Source organism: Dipodomys spectabilis, unplaced genomic scaffold (genome assembly GCF_019054845.1).
Source record: "Dipodomys spectabilis isolate Male_0828 unplaced genomic scaffold, ASM1905484v1 ptg000379l, whole genome shotgun sequence".
In the NCBI taxonomy this organism is placed as follows: domain Eukaryota; kingdom Metazoa; phylum Chordata; class Mammalia; order Rodentia; family Heteromyidae; genus Dipodomys; species Dipodomys spectabilis.
The window spans coordinates 833204-856162 of NW_024871056.1; the positions used below are offsets into that span (position 1 = coordinate 833204).

Genomic DNA, 22959 nt, shown 5'->3' on the forward strand with positions numbered 1-22959 from the left:
TTTTGTGATTTTTTTTTTGTTTTTTGTTTTGTTTTTACCCTTCATGGTCCAAGAAGGAAACGGTGGAAGGTTTCACTACAACAGAAACAGAAAGGCAGGACTTGCGGTTTCTCAGGAGCAGCTGCAGGTGGGGGGAGGGGGGGGCACATGACCACTGGCCCCAGCCTGGCCTGAAGTCCCACTGTCCCCTAGCTCCAGGCTTCTGGGACTCCACCATCTACTGCAAGCTAGATCTACAGCCACGCCCTCTTCCGGGATGGGTGTGGCTGAATGGAGGGAGATCTGTGGCCAGTCTGGATGCTGGGGGGGAGGGGGGAGGAAGGCAGCCTGGCCAGATGACTGGACCGGGCAGTAGGCGGGGCGTGGTCAGGCTGAGAGCATGGGCTTGGGTGAGAGGGGACATGCCCCTGGGTGACAGCCTTGCCCCTCCGACCCCTCCAGAGCGGCCTGCACCTCTCCCACGTGTGTCCCGGGGCCGACCCTTGGAGGAGCTGTCACCTGACCCGCCCACCCGCTAGTGGTCAAGTCCATGGGTCTCCTCTGGCCCTCCGCAGGGCTGGAGAGTTCCCACGGCCTCACAGCTCTGCACATCCCCTCTAGACGAGTCTGTGGTGGATCTGGGGGGGCCAAGGAAGGCATCACCCGCCCACTCCCATTTTCTGGAATGGACATTGGTATAAAGGTGCCTGGGGGCAGGGCATTTCTTTCCACACTTCTAATTCTCACCATGACATCCCCCCCCCCCCCAGTCCCCCAGCACCGTTTGCACATCAAGCAGCGTGTTTGTGACAACCAGGGCGGGAAACATTGTCAATAAAATTTAATCAGCAATAGGAGCTTCGGCTGAGTGGGGCCTGGGAGGGCGGAGGTGGTGACTGAGATCCCTGCGGAAGGTCGGACGGGAGCCTGTCCAGACTAGGACACCTGCCGACAAGAGAGGAGCCCTGGCTGCCTGCTGTATTGCTCGCTGCTCACCAGGCAGCTGAGCCCTGCAGGGGCTGGCTGAGGGGCCCTGGGGGCGGCCGGCTGGTGTCTGGGAGCTCCGCGGGGCCTGGCTGCCCTCCCAGCCTGCCCTGCTGTGTGTATACCATACCTGCAGAGGCTCGGGAAGTACAACATCAACAAAGCCAAGATAGGAAACCAAGGTTCAGACAGACAGGAAAAACCAGGGTCAAAGACACATACAGCGTCAGGGGCGGGGCGGAGGTAAAAAAACCAAAAATCTATGGAATTAGAGTCGCAGAGGGTCAGGGGTGCACTGTCCTCCCGGTGGCCGGGCCTGGTGTTTGGGCTGTAGGGTGTGGTTTGGATAGGCAGTAGTGTGAATGCTGTTAGGGGCGGGTCTCTTGCTAGTAGGGGGTGAACCGGCTGTACCCTCCTCGGCAGAGGCTAGCCTGCAACATCAAAGATGAAAAACAGCCAATCAGTACCGCCTATGGGTAGGGGGGAGAAAAAGCCAAAAGAAAAAGGGGGAAAAAAAAAAAGGGAAAACAGAAAAGAAATGGCTAAATCCCGCTTCCTTTTTCCCCTTCTAGGAGGTTCCTCAGGGAAGACTGGGCCTTGGTTGTCATGACAACAGGGTGGTGGGCCAGAGTGGAGCAGTGGGGGTGTGGGGAGGGGCGAGTAGGTAGGGGAGCCCTGGGGCCGTCAGCCAACAGGGCTCCTGGCACGGAAGCTTCTGAGCCATCTCTGGGCCGCGTCTTGGGACTCCTCCTGGAGAGCATCCCAGCGCAAGCCCCTTCTCCTCATCCAGGGATGCTGACCGGGTTTTTGAGGGCCGCTGGACCCACTCCCCTTCGGGGGGGAGGGGACACTCGTTCTGTAGCCCACCCTGTGTTCTCGAGGCCTCGAGGGGCCCTGCCAGGGAGCATGTGGGGTGCTCTCCTTCTCACACATCGCTGGGACACCCCCAGGCAGGGAGGAGCCATCGGATCCTCCTGCCCCGCCCACTAGTTTTGCCAGAAAATGGGGGAAAGATGGCAAATGCAAGAGAGGAAAAGTTGGGGCGGCAGGGTAGGAAATCTTAAAAGTCAGGAGTGCTGTCAGCTCAGGTGGCAGCTGGGGTGCCCAGGGGCCTGCGGCCTCCAGCCCCAACCTCAGCACCGCATGGAGAGGCTAGTCACGCCCCCGAGCCGCAGCCCCCTCCCCGAGCCTGCTCGGGGCATCTGCGGCTCGCTAAAAATTGAAAAGCAAAAGGAGGTGAGGCAAGATGATGAGGGAGCACTCCACACCGGGGGAGGGAAAAAATGCACAGGCCTCGTCACGGCCCCCGAAATGTTTTCATCTTTGATGCTGGATGCCAAGCTAGCTAAAAACAGACTGACACCCTGTGGGTAGGAGCAGGCACAAGGACCGGGTGTGCACTGGACGTAGATCTGGGGGTACAGAGGGGCTGGCCTGTGTGTGTCCAAAGCCGGTCATACACACACACGCACACACACATGCGCACACACATGCACGCCTGCACTGTCCAGCAGCGAGGCACCCCCCCCCCCAACTCCGTATTGTCCCTCTTTGACCCGCAGCAGCCGGGCAGGGCCCCTGAGGAGGAGGTACTCCCCGCCCCACATCAAGACCCTGGAGCCCCAAACGATGCCAGGACGACGGAGAGAAACAATGGGGAGCCCTGGCCCTCTCCCTGTGTGAGAATAGAGGGCGAGGGCTGGCTCAGACACGGCACAGAGGGGAAATCAGGTTACACCCGCCCAGTCTGCAGAGCGGCTGAGCCGGGGCCACAGGGTTTGGATAGGACTCTGGTCAAGGGCGCAGGAAGATGGGGGTCCCATGGGGGTGTTGCGTGGCTCATCATCTGGCCAGACCTGCCTCCCCTCCTTTTTCAAAAGAGAGGGGCGGAAGCCTCCCTCCCCCAGGACCCCTGTACAGCCACAAACCTTCCCAGCCTCCAGGGAGAGACCCCCTCTCTCCTGAGCACCTGACCCGCTCCCTGGCTGCAGCCAGCTCCCCATCTCTTCATCAGGGCCGGGAAGCGCCGCCTCCTTACCATGGTTCCAATGCTGTAGGTCGCTGTGGGGCCGATGGTGTGGTGGTAGGGGTCAGCAGCTGCATAGACTCTGCCATAACTATGGGAAGAGCGTGGGGGGAGGGCGCGGGCAGGTGAGGGGCGTGAACCCCCCTCCTCCCAGATCACCCCGCGCCGGCATTCATCCGGAGGGCCCAGCCGCGGGGCGCCTCCTTCCCTCACGCACAGTCTGTCCTTCCTGCCTGGAAGGAAGTTTCTGGAACCCTACAGGTCACCCTTTCAGTACACCCGGTGTAGGGGGCTGCATGTCCTGCTCAGAGCCTCATGGAGATTTTTTTTTTTCTTTTCTATTTTGGTACTGGGGATCGAACCCAGGATGTTGCACTTGCTAGGTAAGTGCTTTGCCACTGAGCTACATCCCAGCCCCATCATGGAGATCTTTACTGTGCAGCTCAGGAGGGGTCAGACTCCATGCGCAGAACGGCAAGGCTAGGGACCTTGGGGGCGGGGGAGGAATGCTGCCGCCGTGGTGTCCACTCAGGTTATTGTGCAGGGACAGCCTCCCAAGAGGACAGGACTGTAGAAGTGGAGGTGTGGCTCAAGTGGTAGAGGACCAGCCTTGACGGAAAACGCCAAGCAGAAGTGCAAGGCCCTGAGTTCAAGCCCCGGTTCCATCTCTCTCTCACATACACATCTACACACAAGGGGACAGGTTAGGTGTAGGACCCTGAGGACCACACACACACCTGGGAGGTGGCTCAAGGAGCAGGTCAGGTGTCCCTCGGGCCAGGGGGGCCATGTGGATGAGAGGGACACGCAGAGGGCTACAGCAGGGCCCAAAAGGTGCTAGGTCAGACACGAAGAGGAAAGGAAGCCAGTCACCACGGCCTTCCCCCGGGCCCTTGGAGTGGGGGCTGACCCCAGATGACACGCACGCACGCACGCACACACGCTCTGCCGACCCTGGTCCACCCTATCCCACAGGAGGGGGGGGGGATGGCCTTTCCTCCTCGGAGCTGTGGGGTTTCAGTCCAGCGAATGCTGTCTCTGGAGGTCAAGCTGAGGATCATAACTACTATGCGGGGTGTCAGACCTCAGGGTGGGAAATCACCAGCGGCTCCTGGGGGGCTCTCACCATTGCCCCCTCCCATAAGTAAGGAAATGACTGACGTTGGGCTCGTTGGTCCCAGGGTCTGAGCCCCACGTGGACCTGGCTCGGGAAGTCCTGAGTGGTGGACAGCACTTCCTGTCTCCGTGCCCAGCCCTCCGGGGACCCTGGACCAGCTCCCCACTGATGCCCAAGCCTCACCTGTCGCTGTAAGCGGCTGCTGCTGTGGGCTGAGCGTATCTGTAGGCTGCGTAGCCTCCCTGCAGAATGGGTGGGAAGGAGAGACGGCAGACAGACTCAGTGGGGCCGGCCCAGGGAGAGATTGGGTCAGGAAGACGGGGCGGACACAGGTAAGGTTTAGGTGTTGCCTGACCTGGGCACCTGGCTTCTGGTCTGAGGAACTGTCTAATGGCATGGCTCGAAGGAGGGGCTGCAGCTCATGTCTTTCACACATTCACCCATTCACACATTCTTAGGACCATTTGCACATTTGGCAGACACTAGTGGGTACCCATTCTACCTCTGCCAGTGTGCTGGTTCTTGGCACATGGTAGATGCCCCAAGACCCACCAACAGGTCAGCAACCCCAGACAGGCAAGGAGAATCCAGGGGTGATTCTGGACCCTGGGAAGGGTTAGGCCAGAGGGCTTCCTCAGGCACCCTAGATGTGTTGGCCTTAGATTAGAGGCAGGGAGGGTGGGGGGAGAATAGCTGAATTTCAGATGGCTGACCAGGACTTAGGTATGGCCGTGGGATCACTGAGGAGGGGCTCAGAGCCTTGGGAGGCAGAAAGGAGGGCGGAGACACAGGAGCCTGAGACCTTGCGGGGGGGTCTGCCTCTGGTTGCTCTCCGGGCCTCTACACTGGACAGCTGTGTGTTTAGGGGCTCACGTGTCCCACCATAGGGTGGTTGGGTGTGGGAGAGCTTCCCACTGCCCCCACCATACATAACCTTGCGAACCGGACCTCATAGGACCACTGGGAGGTGGATTTAGCACTCCCTCAATGAGCACAGGTAACCTAGACCGGGCTGTGCTGGGGTCTCCTGTGCTCTGCTTGTGCAGCCTGCTGCCCTGGATTCCTGGGTCCCAAGGGTGGGAGGAGGTAAGGCCTTGAGGGGAGACACTGACTTCTCATGGAGACAAAAAAAAATTGTTCCTGACTCCCTCCCCTTCTCCAGGGCTACACTTACATAAATCTCAGCACCATAAAATCCATCCTGATACACGACCCTGGAAGCAAACGGACAAGAGAGTGGTGGGCACGCTGGAGAGGCGGGGTAGGCCGGCTCCGGAGGCTGCTGAGGGGGGGGGCACGGCGCCAGCCCCGCCCACGGGACTGGCATTTTAACAAGCGTTTGCTCCAGTGCCCTGTTTGGTATAACAATAGAGTAACACCCTTGCTGATCGGCTCCTTTCTCCCCAAACCCAGGGGGCCCCTCGGTCCAACTTGTAAGCCCTCGCCCACCCCCACCCTCCCAGGCAGCTGACCCCCTTCAGGGGTGGATGGCCGTGCGCCCTGGGGAAAAGGCCCAGCGGGGGCTCCCAGAAGCCCCTCATTGGACCTAAGGGAGGACAATGCCCCTGTTTAGCATCTGGACCAGATGAGTTCTGGAGTTCCCTCCCTGCCCCAGCTACTGAAAAGTCTGCCCGGACCGCCCTCCCCTTTCCCCTTCCCCTTCCCCACCCCCACCCCAGGGGTCTTCATCCAGCCTCTCCCCCTCCAGGTACTCACGCTCCGTAAGTTGGGATGGGAGGAGGAGGTGGTGCAGCTCGAAACGTATTATACACGGCCCGGCCCCGGCCCCGAAGGTGCGCGCCCCGGTAGGCAACTGCTGTGCCCGTGGTTGGGTAGGGGAAGCCGGTCACTGCATGGAAGGGGAGACAGAGAGGAGCTGGAGGAGGGAAGGGCACAGACAGTGGGCCTCGCCCGTCCCACCCCTGCTACTTCCCCATTCCACCTGTTCCAGCACCCCCATCTTTACCTGCATAGAATTCAGGCCCGTAGACGGCACCGACCACCGGGTTGAGCTTCCAGCCTGGGACGGAAACAGGGCACTCACTGGCTTTCTCAAGCCTTTTCCTAGCTCATCTTGGGCCTGGGCCTCCCCCTCCCCCCCCCCCCCCCGCCTCCTCTGTGGCCCCCCCTCCCCCCCGGTCCATAGGCAGGGTCATGCCCACTGGGACATCCCAAGGCCTTTGCAGAGGGCTGAGGTGGGGGAGGCCAGGTGCTCAGCCCAGTTTGGACGCTGCAACCCCCCATGGCTGGAACAGCAGGGCCAATTCACTCCTCTCCCGTCCCTAGGCTCCCCTCTGTCCTGTTCTTCCCACCCAGAACACCAAGGAGAGTCCCAAACATCCAGTCTGTCTTGAAGATCTCTCCCCATCTCCTGCCTCAGTCTTCCTCCCATTCCAAGTTCCTGGGGTGCCCCCTGTCCTAGCTTCCCCTGCTTCCCCTGTGGTCCCATGGTGGTCTTCCCAGAGGAGGGAGAAAGGGCCACCGGATTGGAGATAAGAGCCATGACAGCTGATAGTTCCTGCGTCCTCTGTGCTGCCACACGTAGGTCCCAAACCCATGGGGTCCTCACCCCCAGAAGCGGACGACGGCACACCCTTCCACTTCACCCACAGAGAGACAGAGGCAGGGCAGAGGCTGGAACTTTGGGACACAAGGACCTGAGCCCGCAGCCTCAGGCAGTCCCCGAGCCCCGCGGTGCCTCGGCCTTCCTGCACGGAGGGGTGTGTGCGGGGGCCCCTTCTCCCATGGGGGACCCAGGAGCGCAGGCAGACTCAGCCTTTCTATGGAAAGCAGCTTGCTTTCCCGTGTTCCGACAGCACGAACAGCCAGGGCTCAGCTCCCTGCTCAGCTCCCCCACCCCACGGCTGTCCTGTCTGTGCCCCTTCTGTCCGTCTGCACTGCGAGGAGGGACAGAGGGGACCTGGGTCAACTTGGGAGAGGGTGACAGCCAGATCATCCAGTGCCCAGGCCTGTCCCGCCCCGGGGCAAACTCCACCCTTGTCTCCCATCACCACATCTGAACGTCAGGGATGGGACTCTGGAATTTTCCATCCATCTGAGGGTAGGAGGGAAGAAGTGTTTCATCTGGAAAAACCTCCAAACCTCCCCCTCTTCCCCCCTCCCCCCCCCCCCCCCCCCCCGCCAGACCTTTCTTAGCAAAATGTGCCCAACGGAGCAGAGAGGCCTGGGGCTGACCTGGGGCCTGTGTTCCCCAGGCTCCACCCCAACGGCACCCCCCCCCCCCCCACCGGACCCCTCCTGGATGAAAGATCCTTCCAGGCTGGTGTCTGCCCCCCAGATCAGAGCCCTTTTTCCTGTTTCTCTGGCTTCCCGATGGCCCCTAACATGCTTCTGGCTTTCTGGATGCCTCCAGCAGTCACAGAGCTGCCCGAGAGCCACCCCCTGGGTGGTCCTTTGTTTCTCCTCTAAATAGAGACACTGACCCGGTGGGCTTGCTTCCTGCAGTGGTGAGTCCACCTTGAGTGACAAATGCCATGATTCTCAAGGTTAACACACCCTGGGGCCGCTCTAGATCAGCCTGCAGGGAACACAGGCTGTCCCTTTGCAGCTTTGCAATTCTCTGTCTTTTTCTCTCTTTACACTGGGGCTTGAACTCAGGGTCTACTGCGCGCTGTCCCTGAACTTTTTGCTTAAGGGTGGTGCTCTACTACTTGAGCCACAGCTATACTTCCAGCTTTTTGGTGATTAATTGGAGATAAAAGTCTCCTGGACTCTCCTGCCCTGGCTAGCTTCAAACCTCCACCCTCAGACCTTCATCTTCTGAGTGGCTAGGATGACAGGTGTGAGCCACAGGCATCTGGCCGCTTTGTGTCTCTTGCCCTGGCCAGTGGAGGCCTTTAAGGGACACTGCACCAGAAGCAGGGGCAGGCAGGACCCTGCATCTGGCCTGCACTGGTGGCCGGCCCCCTGGGGGGCAGCGTAGAACACAGCTGGTCGGCGCTGGGCTCCTTTCTGCACAACACACCCCTCATTCTCCAGTTCTGCCCAGAAAGGGCTGGCACAAGCAAGGCTCCTGGGCTGGGGGGAGCAGCAGGCTCCTCGGCAGCATCTGCAGCCGACACCTGGATGTGCAGAGGGACCTGAGGGACCTTTGGGGGCCTGTTTTGCAGGAGGCCCACGCTCTTCCTTCCCCTGCTCTCCTAGCCTAGGTTTCAAATAGAGAGTTACTAGGGACACCCAGGACACCGTAGCTAGCATTCACACTGGCCCAGTCATCCAGCCATCCACATCAGACCTCCGAACAAGGCACCCCGTGGGGCCGGGTTCAAGTTCTCTAGGGGTTTGGTCCACGAGCCCAGGAGGCGGGGCTTTACTGGACTTAACGTGGATGCAGCACGTGAAGACGTGGTAGCTGACAAGCTGCTCCTCTGGGGGTGGGGTCACTCACACCACTGGAACCCACACGGGTCACTTGCTGGGCTGGGCTCCGGGACACAGGGGCTGTGGCCTTGTGAGGGCTCCCACCACACTGCCCACAGGTTAAACACAGCCGCCCACAAGTCCCGCGTCCTGTCCACCCGACGGGAAAGTCTACTGCGTTCCCTTCCCCTTCCAGAGCCGGGTTCCGGCAGCTACAGCCAGGAAGTGCTCGGGGTGCTGACAAGCGGCCACGAGTTTTCAGAAAGATTGGAGAAATCTGAGTTCTCACAGGAGTGGGAGGTGCGTGCACGCAATATTCCAGCCCGAGCCTCTGCACGGACACCTGCAGGAGCTCAGATTGCACGGCCAATCGGCCCCGGCTCCCGCGGCGGACTTGGGCAGTAGTGGGGCCACACGCACAGCTGGGAGCGTACAGGGACCGGAGAGGCAGACCTCGTGCCCACCTGAGGACAGGTGGCCCGCAAAGGCCCGTCCTGCAGTGGTGGTCAGTGCTGACAGCCCCCTAGCAGGAGCAGAGAGGGCCGCAGGTGCCAGCTGAGCTACAGCAGCCCACACAGTGGCCCGGTGATCTGCCCTCAGCCAGCACCTGACACCAGCAGACTCCCCTGGCAGGTGCACACACAGGGGGCCAGTGCCCCCACCACCCCTGTTCTTTACAATAGCACCCTCGCTCACTCAACACCAAGCACCCAGCACTGAGAGGTATTATTTGTCATTACACAGCTCCTGGGTGGTGGATGCCATATTCCTAGACAGGAAGCCTTGAACGAGCACAAGGGATGACCAGGGGGTCTCTGCTGCCCCTGCCCCCAGCTAGTCCCTGTACACATGGGGGATCTATACTCTGTGGGTGCTCTTGTGAGAGCACTGGCCATGAGGGGGCTCTGTGTTAGCTGACCGCCTCCTCCTGAGTGGACAGGAACAGGAAGGCTGGGATAGCAAGCAGGGCGGAGGGATTTAGCAGGCAGGAAAGCTGGCCTGCAGAACCCTTTGCTCCCCTGAGCTGTCCAGCCACGCTCCTGCAGCCCACAGGAGAACCCTTGGCTCCTTACCATTGGTGTAGGGGTTGCCCGTCTTCTTGTTGGTCATGACTCTGGCGGTGGCATTATTGACCTGTCCAGAGAAGGAAAGAGAAAAGGAGGGCGTGCTTGTTCCTTGCAGGCCAGGTGGCCATCCCAGTCCTGCCCGTGTTTCCCAGAGGCCCTGGGAGGGATGTTTCCAGGACCCAGGCTGCTGTCCAGCCTGGCCAGATCCCTTCAACCCAGATCGCTGGCTTGTGCTCGGCACAGGCCATCACAACAGCAACCCAGCCCCTACTACAGCCCTTAGGCAGAGCACTGTTCGCGAAGTGTTTCTGGGGCCAGTCAACAGAGACCCTCCTGGGACCCTCAGAGCAGAGCACCCCTTTTCCCCCTAGGATTGGGGGCTTCGGCATCTCCACACAGTAGGGGGGGGGCCTGTATGGTCAAGATAGATCCAAGTCTTTTCCAGACTTGTAAGTCAGATTGCCCAGGGGACACAAAGGACAGAGGACATGTGGGAGGGAGGAGGGCAGGGAGTGCTGGACACAGGGGTCTAGGCTGTGGCCCTCAGGGCCCACGGGGCACTGGGCCGGGTCGGTGGACTTTGGAATGCCTTTAGCATCTTAAACCTCCTCCTTCCCCCCAAACCCCGCCCCGAGGCTGAACCTGCACCTGCTGGAGACCCAGCCCTGGGACTCAGAGCCACACACCACACGGGGTGGGGGCAAGGAGAGGGAGAGGAGGAGCAGAGGCTCTGGGCAGGCCCCGCCCCATCTTCTTGCTGCCCTCTGACCACTTGCTGGTATGGAGCAGAGGCCGGGAGTGAAAGAGGAGGGGACCAAGGGGGCAAAGTGTGGGCACTGGGCAGTGTGGTTGGTGGCAGTCAGCCTCAGTACCCTCGTAAGAGGGGCCAGCCCCTCCCCCGTGGAGGACAGCCAGAACTGGCTGTGGCCTTTGAATGGGCCAGGCCTCAAACACACAATCTCTGAGCCTGCTCCGTGTCTGGGCAGGGACAGGGCCGCTCGAGGGGTGGAGGGCAGAGGTGGACCTCGGGTGAGTCAGGTGCTGGCCGCAGCCATAGCTCATGGGTGTGCGTGGGTGAGGTGACCCGTCCTCCCGCCGTGGGAGGCCCCGGCGGGCTGTCTGCGGGGTGGACCCTGGTGGGCCGATGGGGGACCCAGGGTGACAGACAGGTGCCACCCAGGACTCCCTGCCGCCACACACTTATCTGAGCACCTCAATTTTCCGTCCCTCTACGATCGTGCCATTCAGCTTCTCCCGGGCTCGGTCAGCATCTGAGCTAGTTTCAAAAGTTACAAACCCAAAACCCTGTGAGCAGAGGACAGACACGAGAAGACAGGATGAGGAGGAGGGTACACAGGAGGAGAGGGGGGAGTGGGGGGGGCATAGGGAGGGGCAGGGAAGGGGGGGGGAGAGAGAGAGAGAGAGAGAAGGGGTCCAGTCAGGTGAGTGAAGGAGAGCTCCATGAAGCCAGAGGGGTGCCCGGGGTGGGGACCCTGGATGCGGGGGTGGGGGGGGTGGGAGGTGGACCCCAGGTGGGGGCAGCTGTGAGCCCAGCCTGGGCCCAGCCTGACCTAGCACCTCCAGGGCACAGGCCTGAAGAGATGCTGACCCGGCCTCAGGATGGGGGCCGAGGCTGGGCATCAAGACATGCTGGAGGGCCGCAGCCCCACCCACCTTCGCCCTAGGAGCCCGGGGTGGGAGGGTTCGCCTTCCTGGAGGGGGCGGGGCCGGGCTGGCGTTGGCTGGGACCCTCCGGCCTGCCCACCCTGCACCCCTCCCCCAAGCCTCCAGGTCCTGGGGTGAGTGGCCGGGTGGGGGGCAGGGGCCCAGGCCCAGGCCCTAGCAGCTCAGAGAGAAAAGGCAGCTTGGCGGCAACAGCACAGGCAGCTGGGGGCGGGGCGGGAGAGCGGGGAGTACAAGCACCCGTGTTGCTCAGGGTCCTCGGGCGCGGAGCTCTCCAGGAAGGAAACGCACGTTTCACAGGTTAGCCTGGCGGGACCTAGAGCCGGCGCTGTAATGGTGGCGGCCTCTGCACGGCACCCACCTTGGAGCCTCGCTCGTTAAAAATGATCTCCACGTCTAAAATTTTCCCGAATTGCTGCAGAGAGACAGAGGAAGAGAGAAAGAAGAGAGAGAGGAGAGGAGAGAGGAGAAGAGAGGAGGGAGAGAGAGCGGGGAGAGAGGGGGGAAGGAGGGAGGGAGGGAAGGAGGAGAGAGTGGGTTAAGACAGTGGTCTGTCCATTCCACTCCTGAGCCTAGCCCAGGCCCAGGGAAGTCCTCGTGCTCCTGGCGTGCTACGGGAGGGGAGACCCCCTTGCTTGGCTTCTCCTGGAGGCCTGTGCCTTTCTCTGTAAGGGGCATTTTCTGCCAGCACGCTGGCTGGGTGGGGGAGTGGGAGGGTGACCCAGCACAAGGCTCCCAGGGACTTGGCATGGAGGGATGGAATGCCCAAGGTGTCCCCCCCTCCCCACAGTCCACACTAACGGGTGAAGGTTTCCCGGAAGGAAGTCTGTCTACAGAGGCTGTGGACAGGTCGAGGAAGGGTATGACCTGGGCCAGGGAGGACCCGGGGCCCCTGCACGGCTGCCCTGTGCTGAAGGGGGCCAGGCGGTGTGGCCGGAAGCCAGGCCCTCCTGTGGTACAGGACAAGGCAGGCGGCCTGGTTGGGATTCTCTGGCCTGTTTCCTGTCTGCTCTTTGGCTGCCCAGGGTCCTTCACTGACACGCGAGGCCACAAACCTGCGAACCAGTCCTTGAGCCTCCCTTCCCCGGGCCTCGTTCTCCTGCAGCCTCCTGTGCGGGCAACTACAGGGAGTCCCCTTCACCTCGCTCACCCCTGAGACAGCGTAAGGGGACCTGGGGAGCAGGAGCCACGCAGCAAGGCTCCCCGGGCCTCACTTCCCCTGCACAGGGCCCCAGGGACCTGACACAGGCTGGTGCCCCCCTGCCCCGCAGGTGCTTAGGGAGCAGCTCAAGGACACGGATCGGTGAGCGCCCACTGCTGCCTTAAGGGAGCCCTGGCCCAGGCGTCCGGCAGCCTTCCCAGGTCTCAGGACCCAGCGGGCTCGGCCTCTGTGGCATCTCGTGGTTCTAGCTCCTGCCCCATCCCGTGAGTCTGAGCCTCACATCCAGGGAGGCCTGTCCTATGATGGGCAGTGGGTTTCTGGGACGGACACCCACCCTGGCGCTGCCCTGCAGGGACTCTGGATTGCCTGACACCTCCCAGCTGTGTGGGAGAGGGCGAGAGGGTGCTGGGGCTTAGGAGGGCCTGAGCTGCCCAGCTGTGCGGCAGGCGGGGGGGGGGGGGGGGCAGTGGCAGGCGTTGGGGAGCGGGGAATGGATGGGAAGGAGAGCCCTGGCCAGATCAGAAGGTCCCATAGCCAGGGCGGGCCCAGGAGGTGGAGGCTGAACCTAGGGGTTCAAATCCCACGTCAGGGCCCAGGGAAGCCCCGTGGCTTCTTGCAAGGACACTGCACCTTGCTAAAACCCTCAGGTGCAAAAATCCAGGGAGGGAACCCTTGCTTCTGGGGTTCCCATCAACGCATTTCCCCTGAGGAACCGGGCAAGGCCGGAGGCCGGGCTGCCTCTCCAGGAGCCTTCTGCCAGAAATGGGGGCGGGGACCAGAGGTTGTCACCTAACTGGCTGTCAGGGTCAGGGTCCTCTGAGGACAGCGGGGCTCAGAAGCAGCCATGACGGACCTTAGGGTCTCTCTTGCGGCTCCCTCGTACACGTTAAGGTGAGACCCCCCACGGGAAGGAATCTCGGGGGTCTCCTGCACCAAGAGGGGAGCCACCGGGGCTACGTGTGGGGCGGGGACAAGAGGGCTGGTCGCGCACACTCACCCCGAACATTTGCCGCAGGTCGGGGTCCCTGAACCGGAAGGGGATGTTGGAGACGTGTAGCCGCTTGGGCTGCTGCTTCTCCGTGGGGTCGGAGGGGTGGAGTGGCTGGCTGTCCGTCTGTGCCGCTTCGTCTGTCTGCTGTGGGCGAGGATGGGGCTGGAGCACTGCCCCAGGCTGGGGGGCTGCCCTCCCCCTCCCCACGGGCCTGGAGAACCCGGCCGACCTCCCCCACGGGCCCGGGATCCCAGGAAAACCCAGCCAACCACCCCCGTGGGCACAGCTCCAGAGTCCCACCAGGGAGCCCTTGCCAGATGTATCATGAGGCCACACCCCTCCGGCCAGCCAGGGCAAGGCCTGGCCTCCCTGGGAGTGTACTGTGAACTCCCTCAGCTCAGGCTTGTCCATGCCACTCCAACCTCGGGGGCCTCTCCGCAGAGACACTGCCACTGTTAATCAGGAGGTTTGCATTGTTGTTGTTGGTCGTGGGGCTTGAACTCTGGGCTTGGGCGCTGACCCTGAGATTTTTCTGCTCAAAGCTAGGGCTCTACCATTTTGAGCCATAGCACCGCGTTTGCTTTTCTGGTGGTTCACTGGAGATGAGAGTCTTACCGACTCTCCTGCCCCAGCTGGCTCTCAAACTCCTGAGGAGTTGGGATAAGCGGTATGAGACACCACCGCTGCCGCCGCTGCTTTCTTCCTTTTCCTCCTCCTCCTTTTTCCTTTCCTTTTCCTTCTCCTTCTTCTTCCTCCCCCTTCTTCCTCCTCCTTTTTTTCTTTTCAGTACTGGGTACTGGGGCTTGAACTCAGGGCCTGAGTACTGTCTCTTTGATCAAGGCTAGCCATCTACTACTTGAAACACAGCTCCATTTCTTGCCTTTGGAGACACAGCTCCATTTCCTTCCTTTTGTTGGTTAATTGGAGATGAGTTGGTTTTGAATCTTGATCCTCAGATCTCAGTGAGTGAGCCACCAGCACCTGGCAATTTTTCTTTTTTGGTGGTCATAGGGCTTGAACTCAGGGCCTGGGCTCTGTCCCTGAGCTCTTTTGCGCAAGGTGAGTATTCTACCACTTTGAGCCACAGCACCACTTCCGGTTTCCTGGTGGATAAATGGAATTAGGTCTCATGGACTTTCCTGCTAGTTGGCTTTGGACCAAGAGCCTCAGACCTCAGCCTCCCGAGGACTAGGCCACCAGCATCTACAGGGGCCACCTCCAGAGGCCTGCCTACAGCCTGGGTGGCCGAGGGGAGCCCTACAGAGCCTGTCCTCGTTTAGACCCGCACACTGGCCAGCCGTTGGCTCGGAAGGATTTGGATTTCAGAAAGCAAAGCTGCCGGCAGGCAGGTCCTCCCCGCTCAGCTGCCGGTGGGAAGGCTGGGGGCCCCGCAGTGTGCGCAAGGCTCTGCTTGCGTGGATGTGTCTAATGGGTGGCCTGTGAGCTCCCTGCAGGGTAGGTCCCCAGCCTCACAGCGACAGGAGCGGACTGGGCATCCACTGCTTCACCGCTGGCTGGGGAGCGGATGGCTGCCCAAGGAGTCCTGGCCTGAGGCCTTCCAGGCGCCGGTCAAGTTCATGCTCAGACTGCAGCGGGCCAGCAGCCTGTGCCGTGCTCGACCGGGCACAGTCCAAGGCCAGGGAGCAGGAAGCACGGGTGTGCTGTCGCCCGGAAGGGGCGCTTTGCAGCGGTAGTCAGGAGAGAGCAGAGGGGTTCGCCGTGCCCGGCTCCCCCACGGGGTGCGTCTCAGCAGCGTGGGGCCGACAGGCCGGGAACACGCCTTCTGTCAACCTGCTCCCCTTTCCATCCAGTGTCCTGCTGCCCGGGAGGCTTGGGAGGGACGGAGCGCCTCCCTCAAACCCTGATCTCAGGGTTCTGCTTCTGAAAACGAGACGCGGGCATGATGGCGGCTCGGGTGGCCTGGGTGTGTTGTGAGCACAGGCGGAGGCCAGGTGGCGGTGCTGGTGGCTGTGGTCTGGGGCGTGGCCTGAGGAGCAGCAGCAGCTGCAGGGCCGTGAGGGGAGAGAAGGTGGGGTGAGTGACATGGGAAGGGCGCAGGCTCCAGGAGGGGAATGGCCGCTCAGGCCACGTCAGGGTGGCGTCCACTGCTGGAGTCAGGAGTGCTGATGGGCGCAGGTCTCTCAGAGTCATGGGCGTGTGTATGCGTGTGTGTGTGTGTGTGTGTGTGTGTGTGTGTGTGTGTGTGTGTGTGGCATTCCCCAAGGAGACTCCAAGAAGCAGAGCTGGCATAACAGCCTCTTTCCTAGGCCGCACTCTGGCTAAGGCTTTCTCCTTCCCCTTCTGAAAGGTTGGGTCACTGGGTGCACATCCTGGGCTCAGCCGAGGGGCTCCAACCCAGGCTCCGTTCCCGGGTTCCAGGGCAGCAGTTTTCTTGTAGGTGACCAGAGGAGACATCCTTATGTCCTGGGCTGTCCAGGGCCTGGGCCTGGCTGGGGGGGGAGGTCAGTGGCCAGCTAGAGTGGGGGCAGGAAGCCCTTGGAGGGGTGTATGGCATCCTAAGCGTTCCCCAGATGCCACCCTAACTTGCTGTGTGGGAGGTGTGCATCTGGGGTGTGGGAAGCCACTGTCTTCGTTCTCCCGGATGGCCCGTGGCCTGTCGCAGCAGACCCGCCATGCTTAGCGTCGCCAAGTCTGACACAGGCACACCTGTCCCCTGAGCCCCCCGTTGTGGGGCTGCAGGCATAGCCAGGGCCTTGCCAGTGCCCTCCAAAGGCAAGGACCTCAGGCTTCATCAGTTTCTGGGGTCTGCCAGACGTCACCCCGGGAACCCACGGATGGGGGCTGGGCTTGAGAGAGGAAGACACGGGGGGCAGAGAACCTCTGCAGGCTCCTGAGCCTGCTGCTCTGTCCTGCATCCGACGCTGACCTCTGTCAAGCAGCCCCGCACAGCCTGGGGCCCGGGCGTGGCTGGTCATCCCGCTGGTGCCCGGGCGTGGCCGGTCACCCCGCTTCCCAGTTCTGCTTGCTCCTCTTCCAGTGCTCGCTGCCGAGGGAGAGCCCAGGCTGGACTCCAGAGCCGAGGCAAAGCTGCCCATGCGGCCTGCGATCCTTGCGTAGGTCCGTGCTCTACTCTCTGGCCGTAGAAGGTGAGGCTCCTTCCTCTTCCCCTACGTGTGGGTGCAGCGTTACCCACCCTCCCTGGGCACGCACGGCACACCGGTACGATCAGCCTCTGATTGAGTCATCCTGGCTTAGGGACTCCAGCTTCCTTAGGGTCATGCAATACTGGCTTCTGAGCAGCAGAGGGCGGTGGTCAGTGGGCCCAGTGGCCAGGAGAACCCACGGTCGCCACAGGGCAGGGAGGGGCCGCGGGATGATCCCCGATGAAAGGGGATGGGGCTTTGGGAGCTCAGGACCCAGTGCAGCGGAGAGCGAGGGAAAAGGGGGGGTGTGTGCGTGGGCTGAGCCACGAGGCGGGGGGACACAGGACGGACGTGTCCCCCTGCTTCCCCGGCCCAGCTCGGCTGTGGACAGAGGCAGATAAATGGGTTCAGTGACTGTAAAATTGTAAGATGTGCTGAGAAACCCCAGAGCGTAACTGCACGCCGCTGGCCCTGTGTGGGGACAAGCCTGCCTACCATTTATCACAGTGGCTCAGGTGGCCTCTCCATTCTTCCCAGGGGCTTGCTTTCTTTGCTTTTTTTTTTTTCTTCCCTGAAAGCAATCATTGCTTCCAGTTCTCATATGCAGGGGAATAAAAGGAAGTGGCAGCCACAGCACCCCTCCCTTCCCCCTTCCCTTCCCCGCAGGTCCTGGTGGATTGGCTCGGGTATCCTGCCCCAGCCTCTATAGACAACCCTCCTCCCCTCCTGCCTCCGCTCACTCGGGGTCAGAAGCCAGCTCCCGAGGTGGGGCCACAGGAGCCTCCCAGCTCACCCTCCAAGGAGAGTATCTGGGCCTGTCCAGTTTAGTGCAGACAGGCAACAGGTCTCCTGGGCAGGCCAGTGGGTCCCAGGCAGCCAGCAGGCCCTGGCCCTCCCATCTCTGGGCCCGAGCCGGGCCTGGCAGGTGTGGGATGAGCTGAAGTGTCTGTAGGGTTCTTTCTCTGCAATCCCATCTCCAGTTCTCTTGGTCCTCCGAGGCCAGGGACCTGGCTGTCATCCGGGGGTGGGGGTGGCCAGGGGCTCAGAAGGGGGTCTCTGCGTGTGGCACCTGGGGGTGCTGGGCTGGGGGAGACCCCCACTCAGCAGCTCCCAGCACTGGCGGGGTCTGCGGCGCCCACCAGCCCAGGGGACATGTCGCACCACAGAGACTGTGGCCTGGTTTGGGGGTCGATAATTCTTTCCTTCTGCTTTTTCCTGCCCTAGTCCACCCTGACTTTGAGGGCTGAGGAGTCTGGGATCTGAGGCTGCAGCATGCTCGGGGTGCGGTGGTGTGACAGGGAGAGCCCTGCCCCTGCCCCGTATCTGTGCTGATGTTGGTCTCCCAAGAAGTGAGACTTGAGATTCACAGCAGGACCTCTGGGTCCTGGAACCTTCCTTTCTCCAGCCAACCAAGACCAGCCCCAGCAGGGGAGGCTCCATGTGTGGAGACACAGCTGTCCCAGGGAATGACCGCAGCCAAGGCCATGGGGGGGGCGGGGCAGGGGTTTAGGACCCACCCTGGAGCTGTGAAGATCAGCACCAGCACAGCCTCCCGGGGGTCCGTGGGGTTCCAGCCTCTGTGGGTCACAGGGGGTCAGTGGTGGTCACCCCCTGGGTTTCTTCCACCCCACCCCCCAGCGATAGCTGTGCCTCAGCTACCTGGGGTCTTTGAGCATCTCATTTTGGCAGTGGGGTTGGTCAGGAAAAGGTTCTGAGCAAGGCGAGACAGGAATCCTCTCAATTCCTGGCTGGAAGCTCTCCCAGGGGAGGAAAAAGGGGCTGCTGGAGCAAGGCCGATCATGCAGGACAGTTTGCCTGAGCCAGGACCAGTGTCTTCAGGACGGTCGGGGGAGAGGAGCAGATGTATAAGCTACAGGAGCCAAGACTCCCTCTCAGCCTCCAGCCTCAGGCCTGAAGACAAAGCAGGCGGCCTGGGCCACCCCCGGGTCTGGGCAGAGCCAGCTTGGCGGTGGCGGCCACTGGGGACGGGACATCTCTCTGTCCCTGGTCGACCTCCCACCAGGGCAGGTGGGCACACACAGGAGGAAACCCCTTGGGATGGGGTGAGCCCACTGGGCCATGAAGTACTTGGGCTATGGGGGAGGGGGGAGGTCAGGGCTGCAGGCCAGACCTGTGCTGACAGCCAGCACCCAACGTGACCTGGGGTGTGTGTGGGGGAGCGGTACCCTGGATGGTGGGGGAAGAAGAGCCTGGGTTAGGAGAAGCCAGGTCTAGAACAGCGCTGGGAGCCCACCCCGCCTGCATTCTGTGCCCCTTCATTCGAACCCCAGGCTGCTTGGGGAAAGGTCTAGAGGAGGCTTGAGAGAGCTGCTGGAGGAGTCCTCAGACAGGCTGGTGACATCTGACCGGGCCTGCAGCTCTTCGCTCTGCTGCCAGCATGTCAGCATCTTGGGGGAGAGGAGGGGTGGTTGCTTTGGGGATCTCAGAACAGGACAGGCGTCTGCCTGCCTCCCCAGTTCCTCTCAAGCTGTGTAGCTCTGCTCCATGAAGTACTCGGAAGTCACCAAGCTCAGCCCCTCCAGGAGCGTAAAGGCAGACCTGAGTGTCCTCCAGGCTGGTCCGGCCCCTTCCACACTCAGTCCACACTGCGTTCTGAGGCACTCTCCTGTACCTCTGGGGCACCATGACCCTAACCTTCTTGTAGACCCAGGCAGAGGACCGCACCGTGCAGGCTGCCTGTCCTTCGGGGCGTCAGTATTTCCTGGCAGAGGCCCCTACGCAGGGATTTCCACCACAGCGTGGCAGCGTGGGAATTACGGTGTGGGTGGTTGGGACGGATGCGGTGGGGATCGTGTACCCCCTGCGAGCTGTTCCTGGCACCCCGCCCCGCCCCAGCGGCCAGTGCCTCCCTCCCCAGATTCTGACATTGCTGTGTTTGACTCATGGGAACCAGGGGACAAGTCTGGCCATTTCTTCTCTGCAGTCCCTAGGGTGAATTTGGTGTCCGATATGCATTGGCACTCAACAACATCCAAGAAAGGTGAAATGCAAGGATTCACTCACGTAGGCCCTGCTGGTTGGGTCGGTCTGGTGGCCTCGGTGTTCAGAGGCTTTGTGTTAGTTTCTGCTGACCAGTCATGAAGCCACTGATTCCCATTGGGTGCCATCTTGTCTTTTTGTTGTTGTTGGTGGTGGTCTTGGTGCTTGGGCCTGGGTGCTGTCCCTGAGCTATTCAGCTCAAGGCAAGCGTTCTACCACTTGAGCCACAGCGGCACTTTTGGTTTTCTGGTGGTTTATTGAAGATAAAGAGTCTCACAGACTTTCCTGCCCTGGCTGGCTTTGAACTGCGATCCTCAGATCTCAGCCTCCTGAGTAGCTGGGATGACAGGGGTGAGCTGCCAACTCCTGGCCATCTCGTCTTGTGTTCAGGCAAAGCCCGCCGGCTCACCACCGCAGACCCCATTTGCTCAGGAGGAGGTTGTACAGATTTTGGCCACACGGGTGTATCTGCTGTTGCCCATCGTAAGAAACCTGGGTCATCGGCCACGACTCATTTGTGGTTGGGGTCATCTCTGTTGTTCCTGAGCTCCCTGAGGTCAGGGGTTGTGAGACACACAGCTAGGCAGCCTGGGAAGTACGGTGTGGCTTCCGGTCTTACCATCCCCGTGATGGGGCCTTTTGTGTCTACAGGAGACACGCTGTGCCGGGATCTTGGGAAGTGGGTCTGATGGCATTACAGGAGATGTGGCTGGCTGCCTTCAAGCAGGGGGAGGGGATATGGTTTGGGTAGCAGCTGAGGTCAGAGCTAGCTCAGGGGAGAACTGGCGGGGCTCCCCCACGGAGAGCTGGAGGGTGCTGGGGGTCCCTGCCCACACCACACGCCCAGAAGAGTGTCTTGGGGTGAGGCTGGAGGTGGGGGGGGCTGAGGAGGCACAGCTGGGTGCCCTGCCTGGGGGGGGGGGGGGGGAGGAGAGCGCGGAGCTGGGGCCCATGGCTCCCGGGGAGTGCAGAGCTCTGGCCTCCTGCCCAGTGCTCATCAGCCAGCTGTGAGACACAGCCAGCAGAGACGCTGGATGGACCAACACCCTAAAGCAGGGGAAGGGGAAGGCGGGGGAGAATACAGGGGAGAAGGCCAGGGAAGGAAGAGGCGGCGGAGGGAATGGGGGCCTGAGTAGGAGCCAGGTCCTGGGAGGGGGCTGCGGGGGGTGGGGAGGGGGAGGGCAGAGACCGCCCACCCCTGGTGGCTGCTCCTTTCTCCACCAGGAAATCTGAGAAGTGCAGGGCTCAGCACTTTCGCCTCTGAGCTGCATTACAACCACATAATTGAAGCTATCTGATTGGAGGTCAGCCAAGCAGGTAGATTACAAGTGATTAGGAATGATAGGAGGGCCTGCAATCCGAGACAGCACTGCTGCCTCCTGACCGCCCACCCCAGCTTGCCCCCCCAGAGACCCCAGGCAGGCCCAAGCCTCCGGGCCTGCCTGCCTCCCTCCCCTTCCATTAACAGGTCACTGGCAGCTGAGGGCGTACCCCCCCCCCCCCCCGCCATGAAGCTGGGGACAGTTGCCCCTCTCCTCTGTGGTACACCTGCTGACACTGACACCAAAGTATCAAATCCAGGAGGGTCCAGGACCCTGGACCAGGCTCCAGTGTTGAGGCCTCCCACCCTCCGGAGGCCCGCCCAGCCTCCCGGGGGCCACCTGCCCCTCCCTGGGGCTCCTGGGGTGTCAGGGGGCCCCTTACCGGCACTGTCTGGGTGGCGGCGATGGGCTGTGTGCTGGCCTCGGTGCCGGGCTGCTCGGGGTGCGTCTGTGCTGGTGTGTACAGGGTCATGCCGTGCTCAGCGGGGACGGGGGTCTGGCCCGCGTAGTCCTGCGTGGGGTGTGGCGGGGGCGGGGCGTACTCGGCAGGGATGCCGTTCTGAGGGGGAGGGGGGTACTGGGCGGGGGGGTAGGGCTGGGCCATTGCTTCAGGTGGAGCCGTGGCGTCCTGATTGCCCTGCAGAGGAAGAGAGAGCAAAGCCTGCTTACAGTCCGGTCCCTTCCCAGAGCCCGAGGGGCGGATGGATGGACAGATAGGTGGATGAAGGGACAGTTAGCGCCTTTCGGGTCTGCAGAGGTTCTTCCAGAAGCTTCTTTGGCTCTCCACTCAGTACGTTCATTGGCGTTTTCCAAGTCCCCTGGATGGAGCTCTTCCAGTGGGGACCTTGGCTCAGAGCTGGGGCTGGAGTGGGGCTGGGGGGGGGGGTGACACTTCCCCGTGTGGAACCACTTGTACTTTTCACAGCTGGGTACGCAGGCTTGGGTTATTTTTCTTTCTTTAAACTCACCTAATGTTTAGAAACGGATTACTTTGTTACATGTTGAGCCACCTGTGTCTCAGCATTGACACAGGGATCCCCACTGTCTTCGACCGGGTGGCCCCAACAGTCACGTCTCACAGAACCACAGCCACCAGACAATGGCGCCTGTGCTCTTCTCCCAGAGGGAGAACCCTGCCAACCCACCTCCGCCGTGTCACCATTTCAAACCTCGCTTTCTCCGGGGGAGGCGGGAGTGACAGGAGGGTCTAGGACCAGCTTTGGGTTCATTACAGGCTACCGTGCAGAAGCCGGACACAGCAGCCCCCCCCCCCCCCCCGTATCCTCACTGGGTGAGCCTCATGGGGCCTGGGGACTGGCTGAGCACTCCTCAGACACAGATCCCCACTGCTCTGGGACCTCTGAGGAGTCCCCTCTCCCCTGCAGTGTGCTGATAGCCAGTGCTCCTCAAAGCGGGGTGCCCGGGCACAGGGTCAGCATCCATCACCCCGAGAACTTGAGACGCACATCTCAGCCCCATCATGATGAAGATTTAGGGCATGTGAACAGCTCTGTGGGCGGCCTGTCCATTCTGAGATCAGGCCTGGGGCTTTCATGCTATCAGAGAACCTGGCACAGGGAGAAATGGGGTGAGTGGGTCCCTGGCTTACCGACTCAGTCTCTCACTGCAGACACACCTGGCCCCTCTGTGCGAGGCCCCCCATCCCGAGTGTGAAGGGAAGGAGAGGTCGTTCACCCGAAAAGCAGGGGGCCCCCTCCCTCAGCAGCCCCCCTCTAAGCGGAAGGGCCTCAACATAGCCTGGAGACCCTGTTCCAGATGGCAGCAGCCCGGATGTAGTTCAGAGTGACGGCACTCTGCGCTCCAAGGGGCCTGTGTACCATCACAGGGCCGGGTGCTCTGCCCCACCGTGTCTGCCTGGCCACCAGCCCCGCCCTGCTCCCCAAAGCCCCCAGTGCTGGCCACCTTGGGTTGGGTGAGACAGGTGGGTAGCTTCAGGTGCAGAGATTCCACCTTCTTCCTTCTCCGTCCCCTTCCACCTGCTTAGCAAAACCATCAGGTCCCTTGGCTTTCTGCAGAAACTGAAACTGGGTGGTAGGGAGCTCTCTCTCTCTCTCATATACATACTCATGGATGTACGTCTTCTCTAGATGCTCCTGCCTCATTGGTCCTCAGTACCCCAGGAA

The 22959-nt window shown here is 61.6% G+C and overlaps 1 protein-coding gene across 8 annotated transcripts; it reads right to left on the reverse strand.

Moving 5' to 3' along the window:
- Rbfox3 (RNA binding fox-1 homolog 3) lies at nucleotides 1-21452 on the reverse strand. Of its 8 annotated transcripts, none has more exons than XM_042667156.1 (11): nucleotides 21198-21449; nucleotides 13396-13533; nucleotides 11598-11651; nucleotides 10766-10858; nucleotides 9560-9620; nucleotides 6073-6126; nucleotides 5823-5955; nucleotides 5281-5458; nucleotides 4290-4348; nucleotides 3002-3080; nucleotides 1-75 (listed from the first exon to the last, which is right to left on the reverse strand). In XM_042667156.1, exons 1-11 carry the CDS (start codon nucleotides 21417-21419, stop codon nucleotides 73-75), a joined length of 1074 nt encoding a protein of 357 aa, XP_042523090.1. In that variant the 5' UTR covers nucleotides 21420-21449; the 3' UTR covers nucleotides 1-72. The 8 variants fall into 8 exon arrangements, with proteins under 8 accessions (XP_042523090.1, XP_042523094.1, XP_042523091.1 ...); XM_042667160.1 differs by having other exon boundaries at nucleotides 5281-5320; nucleotides 21198-21446; XM_042667161.1 differs by lacking the exon at nucleotides 1-75 and adding an exon at nucleotides 1350-1394 and having other exon boundaries at nucleotides 5275-5320; nucleotides 5823-5982; nucleotides 6049-6126; nucleotides 21204-21446.
- Between the last annotated feature and the right edge of the window lie 1507 nt (nucleotides 21453-22959).